The 19,579-nt window shown below is 42.4% G+C and overlaps 4 protein-coding genes and 1 non-coding gene across 13 annotated transcripts; 4 read left to right on the top strand and 1 right to left on the bottom strand.

The window, feature by feature from the left end:
• The first annotated feature begins 420 nt into the window (after nt 1-420).
• On the top strand, nt 421-5,113 carry LOC129594400 (acetyl-coenzyme A synthetase-like). Its single transcript, XM_055491080.1, has 10 exons — nt 421-1,020; nt 1,209-1,477; nt 2,615-2,742; nt 2,800-2,949; nt 3,017-3,156; nt 3,227-3,351; nt 3,416-3,542; nt 3,698-4,080; nt 4,287-4,532; nt 4,623-5,113. Exons 1-10 carry the CDS (start codon nt 641-643, stop codon nt 4,820-4,822), a joined length of 2,148 nt encoding a protein of 715 aa, XP_055347055.1. The 5' UTR covers nt 421-640; the 3' UTR covers nt 4,823-5,113.
• Nucleotides 5,114-5,692: 579 nt separating this feature from the next.
• On the top strand, nt 5,693-5,765 carry Trnam-cau (transfer RNA methionine (anticodon CAU)). Its single transcript has one exon. It is a non-coding gene; the product is annotated as a tRNA-Met (tRNA).
• Nucleotides 5,766-6,042: 277 nt separating this feature from the next.
• Nucleotides 6,043-12,872, top strand: LOC129594351 (uncharacterized). 9 transcript variants are annotated; one of them, XM_055491007.1, is made up of 7 exons: nt 6,043-6,874; nt 7,282-7,469; nt 7,562-7,645; nt 7,741-7,827; nt 8,432-8,586; nt 11,653-11,748; nt 12,446-12,584. In XM_055491007.1, the coding sequence occupies exons 1-6, from the start codon at nt 6,276-6,278 to the stop codon at nt 11,722-11,724; spliced, it is 1,185 nt and encodes a 394-aa protein (XP_055346982.1). In that variant the 5' UTR covers nt 6,043-6,275; the 3' UTR covers nt 11,725-11,748; nt 12,446-12,584. The 9 variants fall into 9 exon arrangements, with proteins under 9 accessions (XP_055346982.1, XP_055346978.1, XP_055346985.1 ...); XM_055491003.1 differs by lacking the exon at nt 8,432-8,586 and having other exon boundaries at nt 12,446-12,872; XM_055491010.1 differs by lacking the exon at nt 11,653-11,748 and having other exon boundaries at nt 12,446-12,616.
• On the bottom strand, nt 12,858-16,429 carry LOC129594287 (splicing factor, suppressor of white-apricot homolog). Its single transcript, XM_055490918.1, has 5 exons — nt 15,825-16,429; nt 14,713-15,118; nt 14,621-14,633; nt 14,460-14,539; nt 12,858-14,368 (listed from the first exon to the last, which is right to left on the bottom strand). The coding sequence occupies exons 1-5, from the start codon at nt 16,103-16,105 to the stop codon at nt 13,112-13,114; spliced, it is 2,037 nt and encodes a 678-aa protein (XP_055346893.1). The 5' UTR covers nt 16,106-16,429; the 3' UTR covers nt 12,858-13,111.
• Nucleotides 16,430-16,599: 170 nt separating this feature from the next.
• LOC129594350 (uncharacterized) lies at nt 16,600-19,327 on the top strand. Its single transcript, XM_055491001.1, has 7 exons — nt 16,600-17,495; nt 17,749-17,894; nt 17,977-18,051; nt 18,163-18,249; nt 18,410-18,509; nt 18,625-18,914; nt 19,005-19,327. The coding sequence occupies exons 1-7, from the start codon at nt 16,906-16,908 to the stop codon at nt 19,100-19,102; spliced, it is 1,386 nt and encodes a 461-aa protein (XP_055346976.1). The 5' UTR covers nt 16,600-16,905; the 3' UTR covers nt 19,103-19,327.
• Nucleotides 19,328-19,579: the final 252 nt, after the last annotated feature.

Raw genomic sequence — 19,579 nt, 5'->3', positions numbered from 1 at the left:
ATCACATAAATACCCGACAACTGCCAGCTCGAGTGCGGCTGATGTGGCGACACTCGTTGGTTAAGGATATTTGCGTTCCAGGGCGGAAGACGCCGGAAGTGGGAGATTTGTTTCCGGTTTCTATGTTTTGAACTGTTTATTAACAAAGCAAGATGATAGAGATAAAGCACAAAAGTTTAGCATCCAAAAGTACCAAAACTATTGAAAATATCATTTTGACACTTTGAATGATACTCTGGACGGATTGTTTCGGTGTCAAGTTCATATTGATTTCGATCCCGTACAAAGGTGCCTCATTGTCTGCGGCGGCGTCGTTTGATTGGTCAACTTGGTTATGTGGTGATGGCTGACGCATATTTTGATTCACTTGGCATCAGCTGGCTTGCCACCGCGCACACATGCATTTTTCTTTTTTTGGCACAAATCTTCAGTGATCGCTTCTCATTTTCATCCCCTTGAGCAACGCCTGAATCTAAAAAAAATTGTAGCAACCATCGATATGCAACGAAAATTATATTTATATAATTTTCGTTGTTCTACATGTACGGATCCGCTTCGTAATATCGGTCGCGCCATTCGCTAAGTGCGCCTGCTAGTTTGCTGGAAACTTCTCCGTTATCACTCTACGCAGCCATCCACCATGTCGCTTGTTGAGGCAGAAGAGCCTGGAACTCTGTTCCATCCTCCGCCGTACCTGCAGATGGATGCTCACGTCAAGGACATGACGCAGTACCAGCGAATGTACGAGGAATCTGTTAACTATCCCAATGAATTCTGGCGTCGTATTGCATCGGAATTCTACTGGAAGAATCAGATTGACGCCACCCATGCTTTCCTCGATGAACACCATTACAAGGACCAGCAGGCGCACGCGAAAACAGGCCATTCGAAGACCAATTTCGATGTACGCAATGGACCCATCAGTATCAAATTCATGGAAGGAGCAACAACGAATATCTGTTACAATGCTCTGGATCGCAACGTGGAGAGGGGTTTTGGGAATAAAGTCGCGTATTTTTGGTATGTCCGATCAGGTTTGTTTTTGTTGTTTCTTTTTGTGTTTTATGTTCGGGCATTACATTTTTTTCCTAGTTTGAGAAAAATCAATTAAATTAAAACAATAATAATAAAAAAATAATCTTTGAGACTGCCATGGACATCGGGTAGAATTTTCTGGGCTGATTAGATTAAGAAGTTTGATTTTTTAGGGAGGGAAATAATCCATCGGACGAAGGACGCATCACCTATGCTGAGCTTCTGGACGAAGTGTGTCGCTTCGCCAATGTCCTGAAATCATTTGACCTGCAGAAGGGTGATCGTGTGGCGATCTACTTACCAATGATCTTGGAGCTTCCCATTGCGATGCTGGCATGCGCACGAATTGGGCTGGTCCACTCGGTTGTGTTTGGCGGATTTTCCGCGGAATCTTTGGCGGAACGCATGCTCGATGGCCACTGCAGTGTACTGATTACAGCAGGTACAAATTAATTTTACGTGAATTCAACCATTTTGCACTACCGTAGAGATCTGCATTATTTTGAAATTGTAACAAGCATAAGGTCTTGTACTTCTACGAACTCACTCCCTTTATCCGCGGTTGATGAAAGAGACAAATATCGCATGTCTGGCAGTTTTTCAAAATGTTAAGTTTTTGTTCGTGTCTTTTTGTTATTTATTGGTACGTATTTTCCTTAGCTTTTCGCAGATTTTTGGGTCAGTATGTGTACGCAAGTTAGCAACAGTTTCGTCGGTACAATGCAGTAAGCATTCGAGAATGCCTTGGCAGTTAGTGCTGTTTATCCGCGCAAATTGCTGGCCGCTCCCATCTTGTCCATCCTCTTTGCACAATACGCTGAAGATGGGAACTGTCTGATTAACAGGGCAAACAGACCTTGAGATAACTCGTTGCTGGAAGATTTGCGCGTTGTCGGCTTGCGTCTTCGGCTTCCGGTTGAATAATTTCTTATTGATCCAGCAATTTGTGAGCAACATGAGAGCAGAAGAATCGATCAGTTTAGCCAGTGTCTCAACAAGGAGATTGTGATTGATTCTGGTTAAGGAACAGTTTTCTAGCGGCGGGATGCGACATCTTGAGAGTAATACTGCGGTCGATAGGGGATCGTTAATATCTGACGCGCGATGCAAATGATCCGCAGTCATATGATGCTTTTGCTCGTTATCTAACGCAGGAGCTGGAGTTGTTTTCACCTGGGGATGCGTGAGCAACAGCAATTAACACCAGTGTGCCAAGTTTCGCGAAGACATTTTCACATTGCCGCCGGGTTGATGAATACCAGTCGAAAGCCGTTTGACTAGTCAAAAAGTCCTTTTTTATTAATCCTCGCTGGAAGTATCATACTTCAGAATACCGAAGCATCAGCTACGACAAATTTTGTACAGTCTCCGCGAGTACACAGTACCGAAAACTTCAAGACAAGCAGATGCATGGGATAATTATACAACTGCATACCGAGTAGGCATACAACAACACGTGCGTAACAGTGCGTTGTATGGTAAATATTTTTATAGGTCTAGATAAAGTTTTCCATAAAATAGAGTAAGACTTTTCTGCATTAAATTTAGCGATTCAGTGAGAGGATTTTTACTTTACCAGATGGTGTTTGGCGCGGCAATAAATTTATTGATCTAAAAGAAATTGCGGACGATGCTTGTCACCGGTGTGCGGCACATGGACACAAAATAACCAAAAAAATTATTATCAAGCACATGGGATGCATCCAGGTATGCACGCCCCGAAGGCAGCATTTATCATCCGCTAAACTTATTGTGCCACCATAGCACTCGAATGGCTTGGCGAATGGCAATGGACATGCTGCGGGAGATCCATTAGATCGCATTGATCCCTACTGCAAAAAAACTCATCATAAAGAACTCGTTACGCGTTGGGATAGCAGTGTGGACTCTTGGTACCATGAAGAAGTGGCCAAGGTGCGATTCTATGCTGCGTTCCGCATTTTCAGAAGGGCAGTGTTGTCATTGTATGGTTTTATTACAGGTTTCGAACATTTGTCCACCAGTATGGATGGATGCCGAAGATCCGTTATTTATGCTGTACACTTCCGGTTCAACCGGTAAACCAAAGGGAGTTCAGCACAGCACCGGTGGTTACATGGTTTATACTGCTTTTACGTTCAAGTAAGTTTTAGAACGTACTTCCTTTTGCAGTGATTGATTATACTGAAATCATTGTTAAATTTTTATTTAGGTGCGTATTTGATTATCACGATGACGATATTTACTGGTGCACAGCTGATGCTGGCTGGATCACTGGTCATTCGTATGTCGTTTACGGACCGCTTCTTAATGGTGCCACGGGAATCGTTTTCGAAGGTCATTCGCATAATATTGGTCAGTAATTTCTGTCTTTCGTTTTTGAATTATTATCGGTTTTTAGGTATCCCGACGCATCCACACGCTGGTCGTTATTGGGAAGTTGTTCAGAAGTACGGTGTGACGAAATTCTACACCGCTCCTACAGCTATCCGGTCACTTATGAAATTTGGCGAGGAGTTGGTGTTGAAGTAAGACTGTCGATTCTGATTTAATTATGCGATCCACGTCATCGGTTTTTGCAACATATTGCCGTATACGCAATATTATAATTGTTCATTCCTCTTTGTCACCGACACTTGAAAAAGTATGGTGTCGTGGCTAACACAGCAAATTTGTTTTCCAGATACGATCGACACACGTTGAAGGTCCTAGGCACGGTTGGTGAGCCGATCAACCCCGAAGCGTGGTTATGGTATCACAAATACGTTGGCGATGAACGGTGCCCGATCGTGGACACGTTCTGGCAGACGGAAACCGGAGGCCATGTACTAACGCCGCTCCCCTGTGCCACGCCTCTCAAACCCGGTTCAGCTACTCTGCCCTTCTTCGGTGTCGTGCCGGCTATTCTCGATGAGAATGGCAAAGAGCTGACAGAGCCCGATGCAGAAGGTTACCTTGTTTTCAAACGACCATGGCCGGGAATTATGCGCACGGTGTATGGCGACCACAAGCGCTATGAAGATACGTATTTTCGAAAATTTCCCGGATACTACACCACTGGAGATGGTAAGCCCCGTTACATTATGATTTTAAATTCTGACTATGTACTGTAAATTGTAAATAATATGACGGGTTCTTGTGAATTGATTAGCAAGCCTATTATAATTATTATAGCAACTGTTTTTTATACCCATTGTTAGAATTACACGGGAATTAATACCAGTCGTATATCTAGAATATATTTTAACGTAATTGGTTTCTTTTCTTTTAAGGTGCTAAACGTGATGCTGACGGATACTACTGGATAACTGGACGAATTGACGATATGGTCAACGTATCGGGGCATCTTTTAAGTACCGCGGAAATTGAGTCTGCACTAGTTGAACATCCAGGCGTAGCGGAAGCCGCTGTTGTATCGCATCCGCATAAGATCAAAGGCGAATGTACGTATGGATTCGTTACGATGAAGGATGGATATAATTTCACACCTCAAGTTCTCGGTGAATTGAAGCACAAAGGTTAGTTATGTTGTATCGAGAAAATTGAAACTAATCCTGTTCTGATGACTGATGGGTGAATTTATGCTTAAACTTTGTAACATTATTCAGTTCGAGATAAAATCGGTGCATTTGCTGTTCCGGACTTCCTGCAAGATGCTCCCGCTCTGCCGAAAACCAGGTCGGGAAAAATTATGCGGCGGATTTTAAGAAAAATTGCAGTGGGAGATCGTAGTCTGGGCGACACATCGACGCTAGCGGAACCGGGCGTGGTGGATGTTCTGTTTAAACTGCGACCGGCAGATGCTTGAAATTGTGGATATTATTTTGAAATCAAGGTGTGCAGTCATATATTACGTTGTATGGGCGTCACAAAAAATGCAAATGCCAAAAAGAAATACCGATACGTTATGAGTTGTTGACCGTATAGTTAGTTTGTGCTTGTTTTGGGGACATTCCGCTGTAGTGCTTTGCGGGAATGGTAGTATTTCATGACCAGATTATTTTGAATTTTTCAAATTTTGACTGGTTTGTGGTTTTGATTTATGTGGCCAGCGGCAGCTTTGTGTGAAGTGTTCTTAACATTAAAGAGAACCAAACTGCTTGTTTTACCAGATACAGTGCGCCTATAGCAGATTTGAGACGGTTTCAGGTTTACTTTATTTTCACTCCTAAATCATAACGTCCTTGCGAGATTTCTAAAACGTTGCTACAGTACAGTGATTGTTGACCTTTTTCGGCAGATTAAACACTTCGTACAGAATCGAATTGGCAAGACAGCGGTAGACTAGTCATAAAAAACTTACGGAAAGAGAACGATTTTCATTACTTTAAGTGAATTCCTCTGCAACGAATTTATCAGAGTTTCACTTAAACCAACAGAAACTGGAAGAACAACGAGTTAGACTGCAACATCTACAAACATGGGCTGTCGAGTAACGAAAACAATTTCGCTTAAATTCGCCGCCGGTGTTGCTGTCCCCATTACTAACTCCGTTACTCGCGTTTCACCTGTTTCGTATTCGCCGGGTCGCTTCTGGTTCGAATGGTCCACAGGTCTCGAAGGCCAGCGGAGAGAAGCTGTAAGCGGAGATAGGATTATTTGTCAAATAAAACAAACAAAGTTTCTACCGGTGTAGACTATAGATATCTGTTGGCATGGTGTGCAAAACAACACTTTCAGCAGATTGGCGCAGAGGTTAGCGCGCTGGGCTCATAACTCAGAGGTCCGTGGATCGAAACCACGATCTGCTACTTTTTTTTGTTTGAAAATTGAGTAATCTGACTGTCAAAAATCTATTTTATAGATGAACCGTTTTTATAATTTTAGTTTACGTATTCGCATTATTCTGCTGCCCAGTGCCCAGTGCATCGGCATTTCCATTTCTATAATTATTGTTTCTCGCCAGAAAAGTAATAAGGAAGTAAGCGTAGCGGGTCGATGGTAAGCGCGGTGGGGCGATAGCTGGCGCTTACCCTGCCGCGCAAAAAAGTTTGCGGCAAACTGCAGTGGTGTTTTTGTTTTCACAAATCGTGCCAAACTCATTCAGTTTTCCTGCAAATTCTTTTCCAGTTATCCGAAAGTCGTAGTTTGAGTTTTGTTTCGATCCTCGTTTTCTGGGCAAAGAAAAGAACGTTAAGCCCTGTCATCCATCGGTTTGGTAAATTAAGCTGACAGGTGACAGCATCTGCATTTTGGAGACTTGAATCTCGATGCGTTGATCGTTGCAGTCACTTGCTGTGCTGACTAAAAAATCCGACGTCATGTCTCTTCCATTCAAACGCGGGCGTGGACGGCCGAAGAAAAACTCCGTTTTCTTCAGCCCTGATGGTGTAGGGCCTGCCTGTGGCGTCCGTAAATCACTACGAAACACTGCAGTTCCCGGTGTGTCATACAAAAAGCTAGTGGAATCCATCGGAATCGATTCATCGGTTCCACCGACCTCATGGCGCAAAGCCATCGATCATTCCGCGGAGATTATCCTCTTCTACCAACTTGATCTCCGGGGAGGTTTTCCAAAGTTGAGCAAAAGCATTCGCATCCGCGCCGAGGATTGCGTGTGTAACGGCCAAAGCGGTTCCTTGTTGATTCCGACAGTGTACGTTGACGAGAATCCTGTGAGCTCCTCATTTGTAGAAACCATCATCGGGCGACAGTATCTGGCGGATGGCGATGATCTCATGAAGCTGCTTGATCATGCAGGGGTCTTTCAGGACGGGACGGATGAGGCCAAAGCGGATGGAGATGATGTAGGAAATGGAAAGGTGGATGGAAATAAGTGCGAAGCAGATTATGGGGAAACGTGTATGCAGACAAATTTGCCTGCGGACGAAGGCATTTCTGCAGAGGCGGAGAAGATTAGGTACAACTTGAACAGTTAATAGTTTAGAATGTTCGGTTCACGTTCTTCTGTTATTTTGCATTATCGAAAATTTGAATTATTTTATCATTTAATTTAGGGCTATTTATTTTTTGTCACCTGATTTACGGTATACATAATTTAAAGTAATCTGTAATTTATAATTAGGCAATTTTTTATGCCTCATTAATCATTTATTTAAAAATAAAATCATATCTCCCACTCATAGACTCACACAAGTTGATGCACTCCGGTTTGCCACTGCACGCAAACGTGCATTTTTTCAAGTTACTTTGTTTGTTGTGGATATATTGTTGTTTCCCCGTACTGGTCGGTTTCTGAATGGTGTTCTAATGGAAAAATTGAACAAATTAAATTTCTGTCTTGGAAGAACAATTTTGATGTTTCAGTGATATACTGCCTTCCACGGATGCCACATCTGCCGTCAATGCAACGGTCATCTGTACGTCGAGCCACCCCGTTATGGATCTCACTTCTATGTTTACGCTACCGACATCCTTGCCTTCGAGGCATTTTGAAATGGAGCCTATGATGGTCACGGCTTCCGGAATCTCCCCTTGCATGGCCAAAAATGAAGGTCCGACTGTCCGCCTGTTTTGCAGTTTTAACGAATACATTAGTTTATGCGCTTTTAGCATGAGGGTTTTTACAATGTATTTTTATTTATAGAACTCGAGGAACCGGCTCTCGGTTTCGACGGCGTCGATGGTGATGGAACGGCTGATTCCGATTACGAGCAACCGCCTGATGAAGGTAATTGATATTAATTTAGACTGTGTGTATTGATGTGGTGGAATTAGCTGACTGTGAGCAGTTTTTCTTCGGTACATGCTTATCATATGTTTTAGATTCGGATGATCCCGATGACGTTGACGGACATGGAACCACGCGGAAAAGCACTAGACTAAAAAGCGCGAAAAAACGAGGTGCTAAAGGTGGGTTGAAAATTGATCTTCGGTGGTTCGTTTACGATTTTTTGAAAATGTGCCCTTTTGCCAATTGCTGTAGCAGTAGTTCGACTGTTTCTCGCTTTCGGTTTACTTCATGCTCATAGTTTGAAACCGAAGTTATGCACGATAAGGTACTAAAAACCTAGAAGATTTTACGTTTTCTAAAATTTAATAGATTTTATTAAATTTAAAAATATTGGGACATGTTTCGGAAAATGATGAATTTGTTGCTTTGCATTCAGCGTTAGTGATAGTGAAGGCGCTTTTTGTGTTTTGTGGATAGAAAAAAGCTTGAGCTAACTTTCTCGTAATTATTTTTATCGAAGGCAGCTTAGCAGTTATTCTGAGCGGGTCTGTGATTTGATTTCATAATTTGAGTTCTGCTCGACACCGAAACGTTGGTTTCGGTCGGTTGTTGACTTGTTATGTGTGTTGGTCATGTTGACTCAGTTGACTGAACGGTTTTCTGTACTAATACATAAGGGACCTGGTACATGGTGATTGTTACAGCTTTCTTCGAAAATTATTCAATTTTTTTAGTGTACACCTAAGTCAGAAGCAGGTTGGGTGGTATATGATCTGTTTGCAGATCATTCGTCTGAAGTCGACAAATCGGCAAAAACAGCGAAAATTTCTCGTTTGAGTTCACGATATGATAGTGTTCACTTTCCTGAGCAATGCAGTCGAGGATGCTGCAAGTATTGTCGCCGCAGCTCCGCGCGACAAAAGTGCAGTATATGCAAGGTACGCTTACATCGGTCCTGCTTTCCATTGTACCACTGCCGTCCCGAGTCGCCGCTGGTGGAAACTTCTAATTGAAATTGGATTTTTAAGTGGCTGTACAGTGAGTGCTGTTTGCATTTTTAAGTTACAGTTTAAAATTTTTAGCGTGCAGGTTGTTCCCATGAGACATGAGCGGCATTGTAATGTTGGTGTTGGTTTCTCTGTCAGTTTCCAGCTCCAAATTTATAATTTGTATTGTTAAACCGGTTTACAGTATACATAAAATCTTTTTGACCGGATTCTTATTAGTCGGAGTAAGTAACTTTTTGAGTTGAATAAATTTCGTGGTTGGAATGGCATAATTATGGCTGTTACCATCAGCTTGATATTGACGTGAGCAGTATTCAGAGAAGCAGTCAACAGCTAGGTTTCTGTTTCTCAAGGCTAATCAACAGCTCAGCTATTTATGAAGCCGATTAGCGGAGCTTTTGTTTTTCCTGTGTTCATGCAGGATAAATTGTAGAACGACCTGTTTGTACGTCTCATGTAAAATCATGTTTGGGGAGAGCATTTTTGTGGAGAGCATTCATTTTCATCCAAAACAGTCATTCTGAGCAGGTCTGTGATGTGATTTCATAGGCTGATTCTGTCTGAAATCTGCTCAACATCGAACGATGTTGCTTTCGGTTGTTATTTGTGTTTGATGAGTTGACTGGAGATATTCTGTACTAATACATAATTGATTTAATTATGGGTGAACTGTGCGCAGTTTTAACACAAAAATTAGCTAGGTTTATTTAGTGAGCGGGTGTGAGTTTATTTGGTGCAGGTTGGTTATTACTTTATCTGTTTGCAGATAATGTTTTGGGAGTCAACAAGTTGGCAAAAACAGCGGCAGGTGTTAATTTAAGCTTGCGATATGATAGTATCAATCATATCCCAGAGCACTGCAGTCGAGGACGTTGCAGGCATTGTGGGCGCAGTTCCGCGCTACAGAAGTGCAGTAAATGTAATATGCGCTTGCATCGGGCCTGTTTTCCATTGTACCACTGCCGTCCTGAGCCGCCTTTGATGGAACCTAGTAGCTGAAATTGTGATAATATGTATTTTCAACTCGATTGTCGCACAGTATTTGTTATTTGTATGTTATATTTTATTACTATTTGACCATGTCGCTGACCATCATGGTAGCCTTAGCATTTCTTAATTTTGAAGTGGCTGTATAGTATATTATTCACCGCACTTTTCGCTTGAAGGTTCCAAGCGCTCCAATCAAAATGTTTAGTGTGCAACTTGTTTCACATGAGCGGTATTGCAATGTCGGTGCTGCTTTTTCTGCGAGTTTCCAGCTAAAAATTCATCAAAATTTGTAATGTCAGTCCGTTAAGTGAATTCTTGTTAGTTTGGTTAGTTCTTCGAGTCAAATGAATTCTATAAGTAGTCAAAAAAATAGGAGAAAGAATGGAGAAATTATGGCTGTTGCCATCATCTTTGATTTTTGCAGTATCCAGTAAGGCAGTCAACAGCGAGGTTTCTGTTTCTCAAGAATACACTACGCATGCTCCACGTTCGCCGACCGTAGAAAGCAAAATCCGCGTGTTTAAAGGAAGAAAACCGCCTAATGCTCACAATATAACAGACGTGGAGGCAGAGACAAATCTATTCAAGACGTGTAAAGCCGATAAGCGGAAATCTTGCTTTTTCTGTCCTAGCAAGATAAATCGTCGAACGACGGTATTGTGCGTTTCATGTAAAAATCATGTTTGTGGAGAGCATTATGGTGCGGTATGCCTGCAATGCATGGAAAAAGCGGGCTTATGTTGATGTTACTGTAATTGCTGTGTTTTTGACACTGTATACTCTTTTCTTACTGTTACGATTCTTACGAACACTGGAAATTATTCCCGCCTGGGCCTCGTATTTTTGTTTCAAAACTAGTTCTGCGCAGCAATCTTCTTCCGCGGGTTAATCATGATCAATTTCTGTAGATCGATCTTGTTGTAAGTTTGCCACCGAATACACTCCTACGAAGCACAACTAATTCATCGTATAAATACATATGGTAGATGCTACTGCAAATGATAGGAAACCGTTCCATTTATAGTTGCTAAAAAAACGGGACAGTCTTTTTACCGCAGTATCACTTTCACTTACGTAGTACTCACTTTATACATAATTAACACGGAAGGACTACCGTTTTCAGAAACCGGAATACTTATTTTGCTTGAAAATACATTTGTGTTTTGCTCGACCAAGTGGACTTATGTACAAATACTTGGCATTCAGTAAATATGTTATTAAAAATTAAATTGAACCTGATCTTCTTAGTTTCCACACGACTATCGACTTTCGTATGCAACAGTGTTCGCTTTGACGGGATTAACCACTTTCCCGAACCGAGTACTATTGGCCGATGCAAGGAGTGCGGCAGTTCATCCGCACGGAACCGGTGCATCAAATGCAAAGTCCGCCTGCATCTCAGATGCTTTCCCGACTTCCATGATTCCGGTTAAAATACGCGAAGAGTAGTGTTTTGCACTTATGTGAAATTTGTGTTCAGCATTTTTCTTTAGATTTGCGGTTTAGATGAAGGGTTTTTCGCAGTGAAAGCACTGAATGGCATTATTGTATTGCTGACCGGTGGTCAGTTTGATTACCACTACGAGTATGCTGACAGATAGGTCTTTAAAATCTGCCTTGGTTGTAATGTACTGTTGGTAGCCTAAAATGTTTCTAGCCGGAAACGAGCTAGTCGAAAATGAGATTGTCGTGCGTATTGGTAAGCTCGTTGGTTTCAGATTAATATTCATATCATTCTACTGTAGCTTGACCTGAACGGCTACAAAAATCTGATGAAAGAATTTGCTTTCTGATTGATATACTGCATCGGCAGTTCTTAGCTTTCTCGGTATAATTCGAACGGGATTGGGTACCGAGAGGTATCGCTAGTTGGTCTGAATTAAAAGCACAACTGAACGGATGCTAGCGCAATAACCATCCGAAACAAAAACAGGAATAAATAGTCATTATTTATTCTGAATTTGTCAGATTTCGTGAAACTAAAGAATATATTAAATTTTTCTGTAGATTTGGATGGGTTCTCGCTGTACCGTACCGGTTCTCGTAGACAAAAATTATGGATTCTCGCTGTACCATTAAATGGAAAGACTGCCTCGGCTACTGGTAAAACTTTGTTTACATTGTGCTAATGTTTGCTTGGTGTGAAAATATATATTCACATTACATAGTTTGTCCGTAACGTTCTTTACGTTTTTATATGAATATGAAGTACGGTAAAACCTCTCGTTATCTTAACATCCTCAACTAATGTGGAGCAACATTAACGTTGTTTGTGTAAATGGTAATTACTGTAAATTATTCAAAAGTATATCTCATAGAATATTTTTTGCCAGTTTCCAAGTACTAATCATACTTTATGATGAACTCAAAACGAAGTTTGTATTTTTTAATGTACTCGTATGCAATACAAATTTGTAATGTACTACAGATTCTCGCTACCGCCTTAATGTTGCATTAATAAAATACATGTATTGCGGCGCCTCCAACCCCAAATTATCACAGCGCCACTGGAGGAAGTTTCCCTTTATAAAATACACCCCGGTATAACATACGAAACTGATGGAACCGTGCCTGTTTTTTATAGAGAGGTTTTACTGTAACTGCTTTATACTGATTAAGTTCTCGCTCGGTACAGCGTTAACTTTCGTTTTCGTCGTTAGTGCGAAATGTACTCGTACAATATTTATGAGGCGTCCTGTTGCTTTATCTGTATAAGCCTGTATAAGGCAGTCTTTATACTTTCTTCATCTCTATACTTGAACTAATATTTTCGATTAATAAAGCACCCTTTTTCTAACAGTGGGTGAGGAGGAGAGACCAAAAGCGCTGTCATGGAAATTAGGGAAACAAAAGCGATGCAAAATGTGCCCGAACAAGATGGATCGAAAAACCAGTCACCAGTGCCAAAGTTGTTCGCTGCCTGTGTGTGTAAAGCATTTCATGCGCTTCTGCTGGAACTGTGTGGATAGGTTTCGGGAATATCCGACAAGTATACCGGAATGTTGTTTAAATGGTGAATAAGTCATCCAATTGTGTATTACAGGCGACACTGCTGTGAGGATGCTCTAAATCATTCTCATATGTTTCCATAACATAATAGTATGTATTCATACAGACCAATCTTTGTGCAATGACACTTGTGCTTTGCCGAATACTTGTTTTCTGTTAGCCAAAAATAACAATATTTGTAAGAAAGCGGTTAACAAAACAGTCTATTGATGGACAAACTTGGATTGTTTTTGTAAGTATAAAAAGATGATGAAATCATGGGAACGTAGTCCTTATAACCACATTTTTAACATTTTCATTACCCAACAGCAATATCCGGTCAGCAAAAACACTAAGGAAGTAAAGCAATTGGTATTATCATTTCATCACAGCCGGAGCGAGTCGCCTCCAAATTAACAGTTCGTTATCCCAAAGAACAACTAGCAAACATTCAGAGAATCTCGGAATTAAGAAACTTCTATGATAAGTCCCGCTTCCTCTTCTCTTTCTTATGCTTGTGGCTGCGCTCTCGGCTTCGATGCGAGCGATGTCGTTGATCATGTGGACTCCGACTCCGGCTACGTTTCCTTTTCTTCTCTTTTCGACTCTCCTTCCCGTCGCGACTACTACTGCGTTTGCGCTCGCGCTTAGTTTGCAACAGCTCCAACAGCGATCCCGGTTCCACATTCTTCACCTCCACCACTTTCTCGGTTTTATCCACCTTCGGCGCAGGTGGTGGCACAGGCAAGATAATTTCCTCCAGATCCACAATTCTTCGCTCGAAGCGTGTCGGTTTTTCTTTGCTCTTAACGGTGAACACCACCGGGGTGGGCAGTTTGGGCTCTGGTGCGCCGTTACTCTGCCGTTCCTTCAATTTCTCCGAAATTCGTAATGATGCCTCCACTGCTTTCCGTTTTAGCTCCGCTATGCGCGGATCTTCTACCGGCGGTGGTGGCGGAGGGGGTGGAGGAGGCAGTGGCGGAGATGACGGTAGCGTAATGACCTCATATGAAACAGGAGGTGGCGGCGGTGGAGGAGGTGGTGGTGGCGGCGGTAAAAACTCCAGTATCGGTGCCGGAACGACTGCCGTAGGTGGCGGTACTGGTACATCTTCCTCCACAACCGGCTTCCGGAAACTCCTCTTCATCTCATCATAGAGACTGTGGTAAGGATGATAACCATGGATAAATCCAAACTTTGGATCATCCGGACCGTGCCGATTTCGAATCATTTTTTCAAACTGCGATCCATTTTTCACTACGTATGCTGCCATCTTTTCCATTGCTGACATCATCTCGGGAGTGGGCCGGCCGCCTTCCATTAGAACCGTGCTACGTGAACTAGCTGCACTAGCTTGTACTTTATCAATTAGGCTGCCGTACAGGGAAGAAAAAGCGCTCGGTTCCGCGAAGACTTTGGCAGCAGCCGGAGGGAGAGTCGGACGAGCAGCGGGAGGTGGTTTCTTGGCAGCTAATAAAGAGGGATGTAGATAATGATCAGAGTCTTCGTCTTCCGAGGACGAGGAGCTACTCTCTTGCGCAGGTTTATAAGCGCCGCTTTTGATGGAGTCGACTAGGAAACGAAAATATGGATGGAGGACATCGGTAGGCTGGAGGAAACGGAAAGATTCGTTATTCGCCTGTTTAGCACGGATGACAACTTCCAGCTGCTGGCCTTTGTCAGCGATAAAGTTTGCCGTGCGCTCGATAATGGTATTCAAACGTTTATATTGAGGCTGCAAAAAACAATTCAAGATGTACATTACAACTTTCGTTAATTCCTCTAATTAGTCGAAAGTCAAAATTCGAGAAACAAACAACACCTACCAAACAAATGTGTGACGGAATGTCGAAATCTTCGCGCGGAATAAACGGCTGCATTTCCTTTTCGTTTTCAGCAGCGGTTTCTGAAAAAGCGTAACAGTGAACACGAAAAATTTTCTCAATAATACGCAAGAGTGCACATGTACATACCGTAATACATATACGTATGTAAAAACGCTAAAAATCATTTAACTGGATCTACATAACATTTTTATGTAGATCCAGTTAGATCCAATTACGTAATCTAGTTGTTTACCCGAAACAGCAGTAGCACTAGGAGTTTCATCGTTTTTGATTTCTTCTTCATCCTTTTCCGGGCCCTCACCGGGAGGTGGTGGTGGAACCGAGTTATAATTAAATCCAATGGCATGAAATCCTTGATCTGAGTTATTGCCTGTAGCATTTTCAGCCGGCGTACGGGCAGCCGGAGAGGTGAAGGCGGTGCCGTCGCCCGGACATATTCCCTTTCCATGATCTTCCGTTTCTCTTCCACTTTCCTCAATCGCTCTTTCTCCTGAATTTTTACCAGATCACGGTAGCGCTCCGTCTGACATTTGGCTTCCAAATTGGACTCATCATCGTTTGGTTGCGGCGCCACCCAGGAAACCGCCGTCGAAGCATCATATTCCCGGAGATTGTGCAAATGCCCACGACAATCATACCTGCATACAAAGAAACACGATTACAAAGGAAAATTCACAACGTGCTTATTTGTACGCAGCCGAAACATAAACCAGATTAATATGGTAAATATTTCTGGTAAGAATTACACTTTGTTAAACCAGAATCGTCAAACGCGATGAACACTACTCCCGACGTTCTCCAATGTCAGTCCGTCATACCTAAAAGCACAAATAAGTGTTATTCAAAATTCCATTGAAGCAATCGGAATAACAAGTTCGTAAAAATTCTAGCTAAAGCTCTTTGATGCTTTTCCAACGCCATCAGTCTTTTCTTCCGTCACCACTGTGTAATCTCATTCCGCAACAGCTTAAAGCTTAACTTCACGTGATCGAACTCAAAATGTATCAATCAGTCAAGAAGAAATTTTACGCAGAAAACGGCAACTGATAACGAACTGATATCGTCGCTACTGAAAGGCAACACATTAAAGATGTATCACAAAAATTCTTGGTTTAAAGCGCTTTAAAAATAAACAAAAATATTCACTGAGTACCTTCGACACCAATTTCCGTTGGCAAACATCAGGTGTTCCAGCGATTCCACACTGTCCAGTCTTCCATACAGCCCACTTTCCATGATTTATTACGAACAACCCGTGATAGTAATGGGAGAATCCACAGGCCTAATCCTATAGTGACACTCTCTAGCCATCCTATCTACTCCCGATCAGCCCGTTTAACGCACCTGTCGATCATTAAACCCGGGTCGCCCATCCACGGAATCATGAATCGTCCGCTCTCCACTTGGCCCGCTATCTCGTCATTGCGGAAAATGCGGCTGGCATAACCAAACACCAGAAGGTCTTTAGGAGGGGGTTGACGTTTGGCTTTACTGGCACTGCCAGCATCGTCGTACTGGTCTTCATCGGAATCTGAATTCTGATAGGTTCTAGAGACCTGACTAGGATCGGAACGGTGTTTAGTGCGCCCTCGGCGGCGAGATGGAGGTTTTTGAAAGCGGTCCATACTGGCGTCAGCGGTATAGATAACTGATCAGTGCTATGATACAAGAAGAATTAAATGGATGAAAGGGGAATCCTCCAGAAAGCATCCACACTGACGCAATTTAGGACCGACAGTTCTGAAATCTCATTGATCACACGGATGAATCAAAATGTCACGGCAGGCACTAAGCAGATAGATGGCATCATGGCATTACCCTTTCCCATACGGTAATATACTTCCTGAAATTTCAAACCTCATGAATCTGTTAGGAAGGATAAACTAGAGTTCTACAGAATCGTAGAAAGTAAGAAAATATTTGTTTTCACTTTTGTTTTCACTTTTAACTTTCTGTTCCGTTTTTCTTTCTGTTTCCGTAACGTGCTGTACGATTTAACCCCTTAGACACCGCCGTCTGGTGGCGGTTCTAACTGGATATGCTTTCCAATAGATATACTTTCCATATGACATACCGTTGGAACATGTGTTCTGCCATTGCATGAATTATGATGCATTGTTGATACCGTTTTTGTGTTTGCCTTTTTGTGTTTATACGAGTAGTAATAGTTTTCAGTTTTTTACGTTTGTACTTTGCAGTAGTTCGAAGTTCTGTTCTGATCTTTCAGTTTTTTATCACTTGACGTTTTCAGGTTGGTTTCTCCGGATAGAACGGCGTACGTCAAACGCTTCGCATTATTAAAGTCCTACTCATTGGTGCAGCTTGTTACAACTGCAAGTTAGCTGCAAGTAGCACAACAAATCTCCTCGAGATTGCTTGCCATTACCCCGTTCCGTATGCCTGCAAGTGCCAATCGCACTCTAGAATGACGAGTTTTCAGAGAAGGATATCGCTGCTCAAGCCCATGAATGATAGTAGAAACCAGTTATCATGGGGGAATTCTCTGCCACCGATCTCGTACAAAGAATTGATCCGCGTCGTCGGTGTGGATCCCGATTTGGGACCGTCGTCCTGGCGCAAAGCCATCGATCATTCCGCGGATACCGTGGTGTTCTACCAGGTGGACATCCGCGCAGCAGTACCCTATATGTGCAAAAGTATTCGCATCTTGCGTGGTATGGAGAACGGCATCGAGCAGTTGCTGCCATCCGTGTACATTGGTAGCGCGGTGCTCGGTTTATCATACGTGAAAACGGTTATTGGACGATCGTATCTGGCTGACGAAGACGATCTGATGAAGCTGTTGGAGCATGCAGGCATGCTGCAGACCACCGAGGAAGCTGCGGCGACTGTCCAGGAATCTGACTGTTATCTTTCTGAACCGGTAGCGGATGATATGGAGAATTCTGTGCCTTATCCTTCTCATCTGGCCGATGAGGCTAGTCCCCGAGCGAAACGCGTCAAGCGTGCTGCACACGGTGCGCCGAAACCTGCATCCCGACAGTCAGTCAACAGGTGTGAATTTTTTTTATTGTGCATACAATATTAATTGCTTCGAGGGTAAGGTTACGCATAAAGTGCATCAAAACTTTCGCAGCGACATGACTTCGGAAGTCACGCGTCTGACAATTTTATCACTTTTATGTGCTAATTGTGTGGCTGTGTGTAGTAAACATGGAATATTCGTACACCTTCGATTAATTTGTCCACGCCAGTTTGCTGTGCTGACAAGTGAGTTCAAGATTATTGCTTTTTTTTTGCATTGTAGTAACCCCAGTAAGGTTGGTCTGCGTACGGATACGACGTCTGGACGACACCCAACTGGTGGCCGTGAAGCCACAGATTTGACGAATCTCCTGATTTTAACGCCAACTAATTTTGGCGCGAATGTACCCAGCACATCCACCGCAAACGGTATTTTGTGGTCCATTTTTTTACGGCAGATTGTAGTCACTAGTCAGTTTTCGAATACTTGTATTAATGGAGTGCATTGTAGGGCCTCAGATTTTTTATGTGACCAATAATACCGCTCCAACAAAAACAGTGAGCCAAGGCGAACCTGGCAGCGAAGGTTAGAGGCATTATGGCAAATCAAGTGTTACTTCAAAAATCAGTCGTTCAGATTTACTGATGCTGCTACAGTTGCTTAAAATTGTCATTTGTGTATACGTATATTTGATAGGAGCGTCGGAAGAGTATTCCCTACATACAGAGAAGCCTAAATCTCAAGAAACTGTGAGCGATGAAGATGTTGAAGTTATAGAAAAACGTAAGGCTTGCTAAAAATTCTGCGGCTGCGCAGTATTGCAGATGATTGCGACTAGGCTCGGCTGCGCTTTACTGTATAATAATATTGTATTTTGGAATACTGTGCTGTCTGTGCAGTGTGCATTAGATTGTTATTTGCCAATTTATTGTGCGTTGCATAGCCGATGCGGACGATAGTGAATGGGATGAGGGACAGGAAGGAGGTATTGGCAAAAGCGGCTCAAAATCTAAAAAGCGTCCTTTTACCGATGAACAGCACAGGTCTGTAAACTTGTGAGCTGTGGAATTTCCTTGTGTACTTCTGTTGGTTTTTAAATTTTATTGTGAAAGTTTACTGGGTTGACAAATCTTGTGCAACAAAGTCGTAATGTCGTAGATTTATTATTACACAACGCTTGGACATGGAAGATCAGTTTCTAGACACCAAAATGAAGAAGCCACTCTGGGACGAAATTGTCGAATCGATGAAGGAATACTGGCCGCTGATGCCCCATACGGCAGCTAATGTCGCCAAACGATTTGAAAATTCTTTCCATAAATACAAGACCGAGAAAAGAACTCATCATGATCTCGGCAGATCTCGATCGACATGGCCGTACTTTGATCTGTTTGATTCTGTGTATGGTCGCAGACAGCTGCCGGCGAAAACGAAAGCACCTGAAACTCGTAAGTTTTTTTTATATTGTTAAGAATTTGTCGGCTTCGACAGGATTTCGCTGTCTGATGTTTTTGTTATCTATTTTGGTTGTTTTACAGGGGCATCTACTGGTCAAGTAGAAGGAGCAAGTTCAAGCGAGTCGCCCACAGCAGGTGACGATGCAAATGAAGGAAATTCCAACAAGAGCAGCGAGTAATCGACGCGTTCTCCGAAATAAAAGAGCAACAACTACCATCTCCTTTTTCAGTAGAAGTATTGCTGTAAGTAATGCAGCAATTACTGTTACGTTTTATAAAATGTTGGATATCTGTATTCTGTACCTAGTTGTATACTCCGCTGGCTTCTGTTGACCTCTACTAGAAGATTTGTCTTATGCACTTTTATTTGTAACATTATTGTTATTTGCTCTATAAATATTCGCTTGAAAGAATTGGGCCCTTGAGATAATGTATAGATATTGTACAGCTGTATTAGTGTAAACTGTACTTTATCGGACAGCTGTTGCATACTGCCGCGGCACTGGATTAGTTTAGGTTTTGGCTGACTTCGATTTATACGAGTAGTTTTCTTTTGATAATATTATGTAGGATATTTATCAATATAGATATTGCCACATAGGCTGTATAATACATAACTACATACTAAGTTACAGCGGATCCGTTGGTCTCGCTTT

Source organism: Paramacrobiotus metropolitanus, unplaced genomic scaffold (assembly GCF_019649055.1).
Source record: "Paramacrobiotus metropolitanus isolate TYO unplaced genomic scaffold, Prichtersi_v1.0 Parri_scaffold0000067, whole genome shotgun sequence".
Taxonomy (NCBI): domain Eukaryota; kingdom Metazoa; phylum Tardigrada; class Eutardigrada; order Parachela; family Macrobiotidae; genus Paramacrobiotus; species Paramacrobiotus metropolitanus.
Note: the sequence above shows the minus strand (reverse complement) of the source record. Positions and strands in the feature narration are given on the sequence as shown.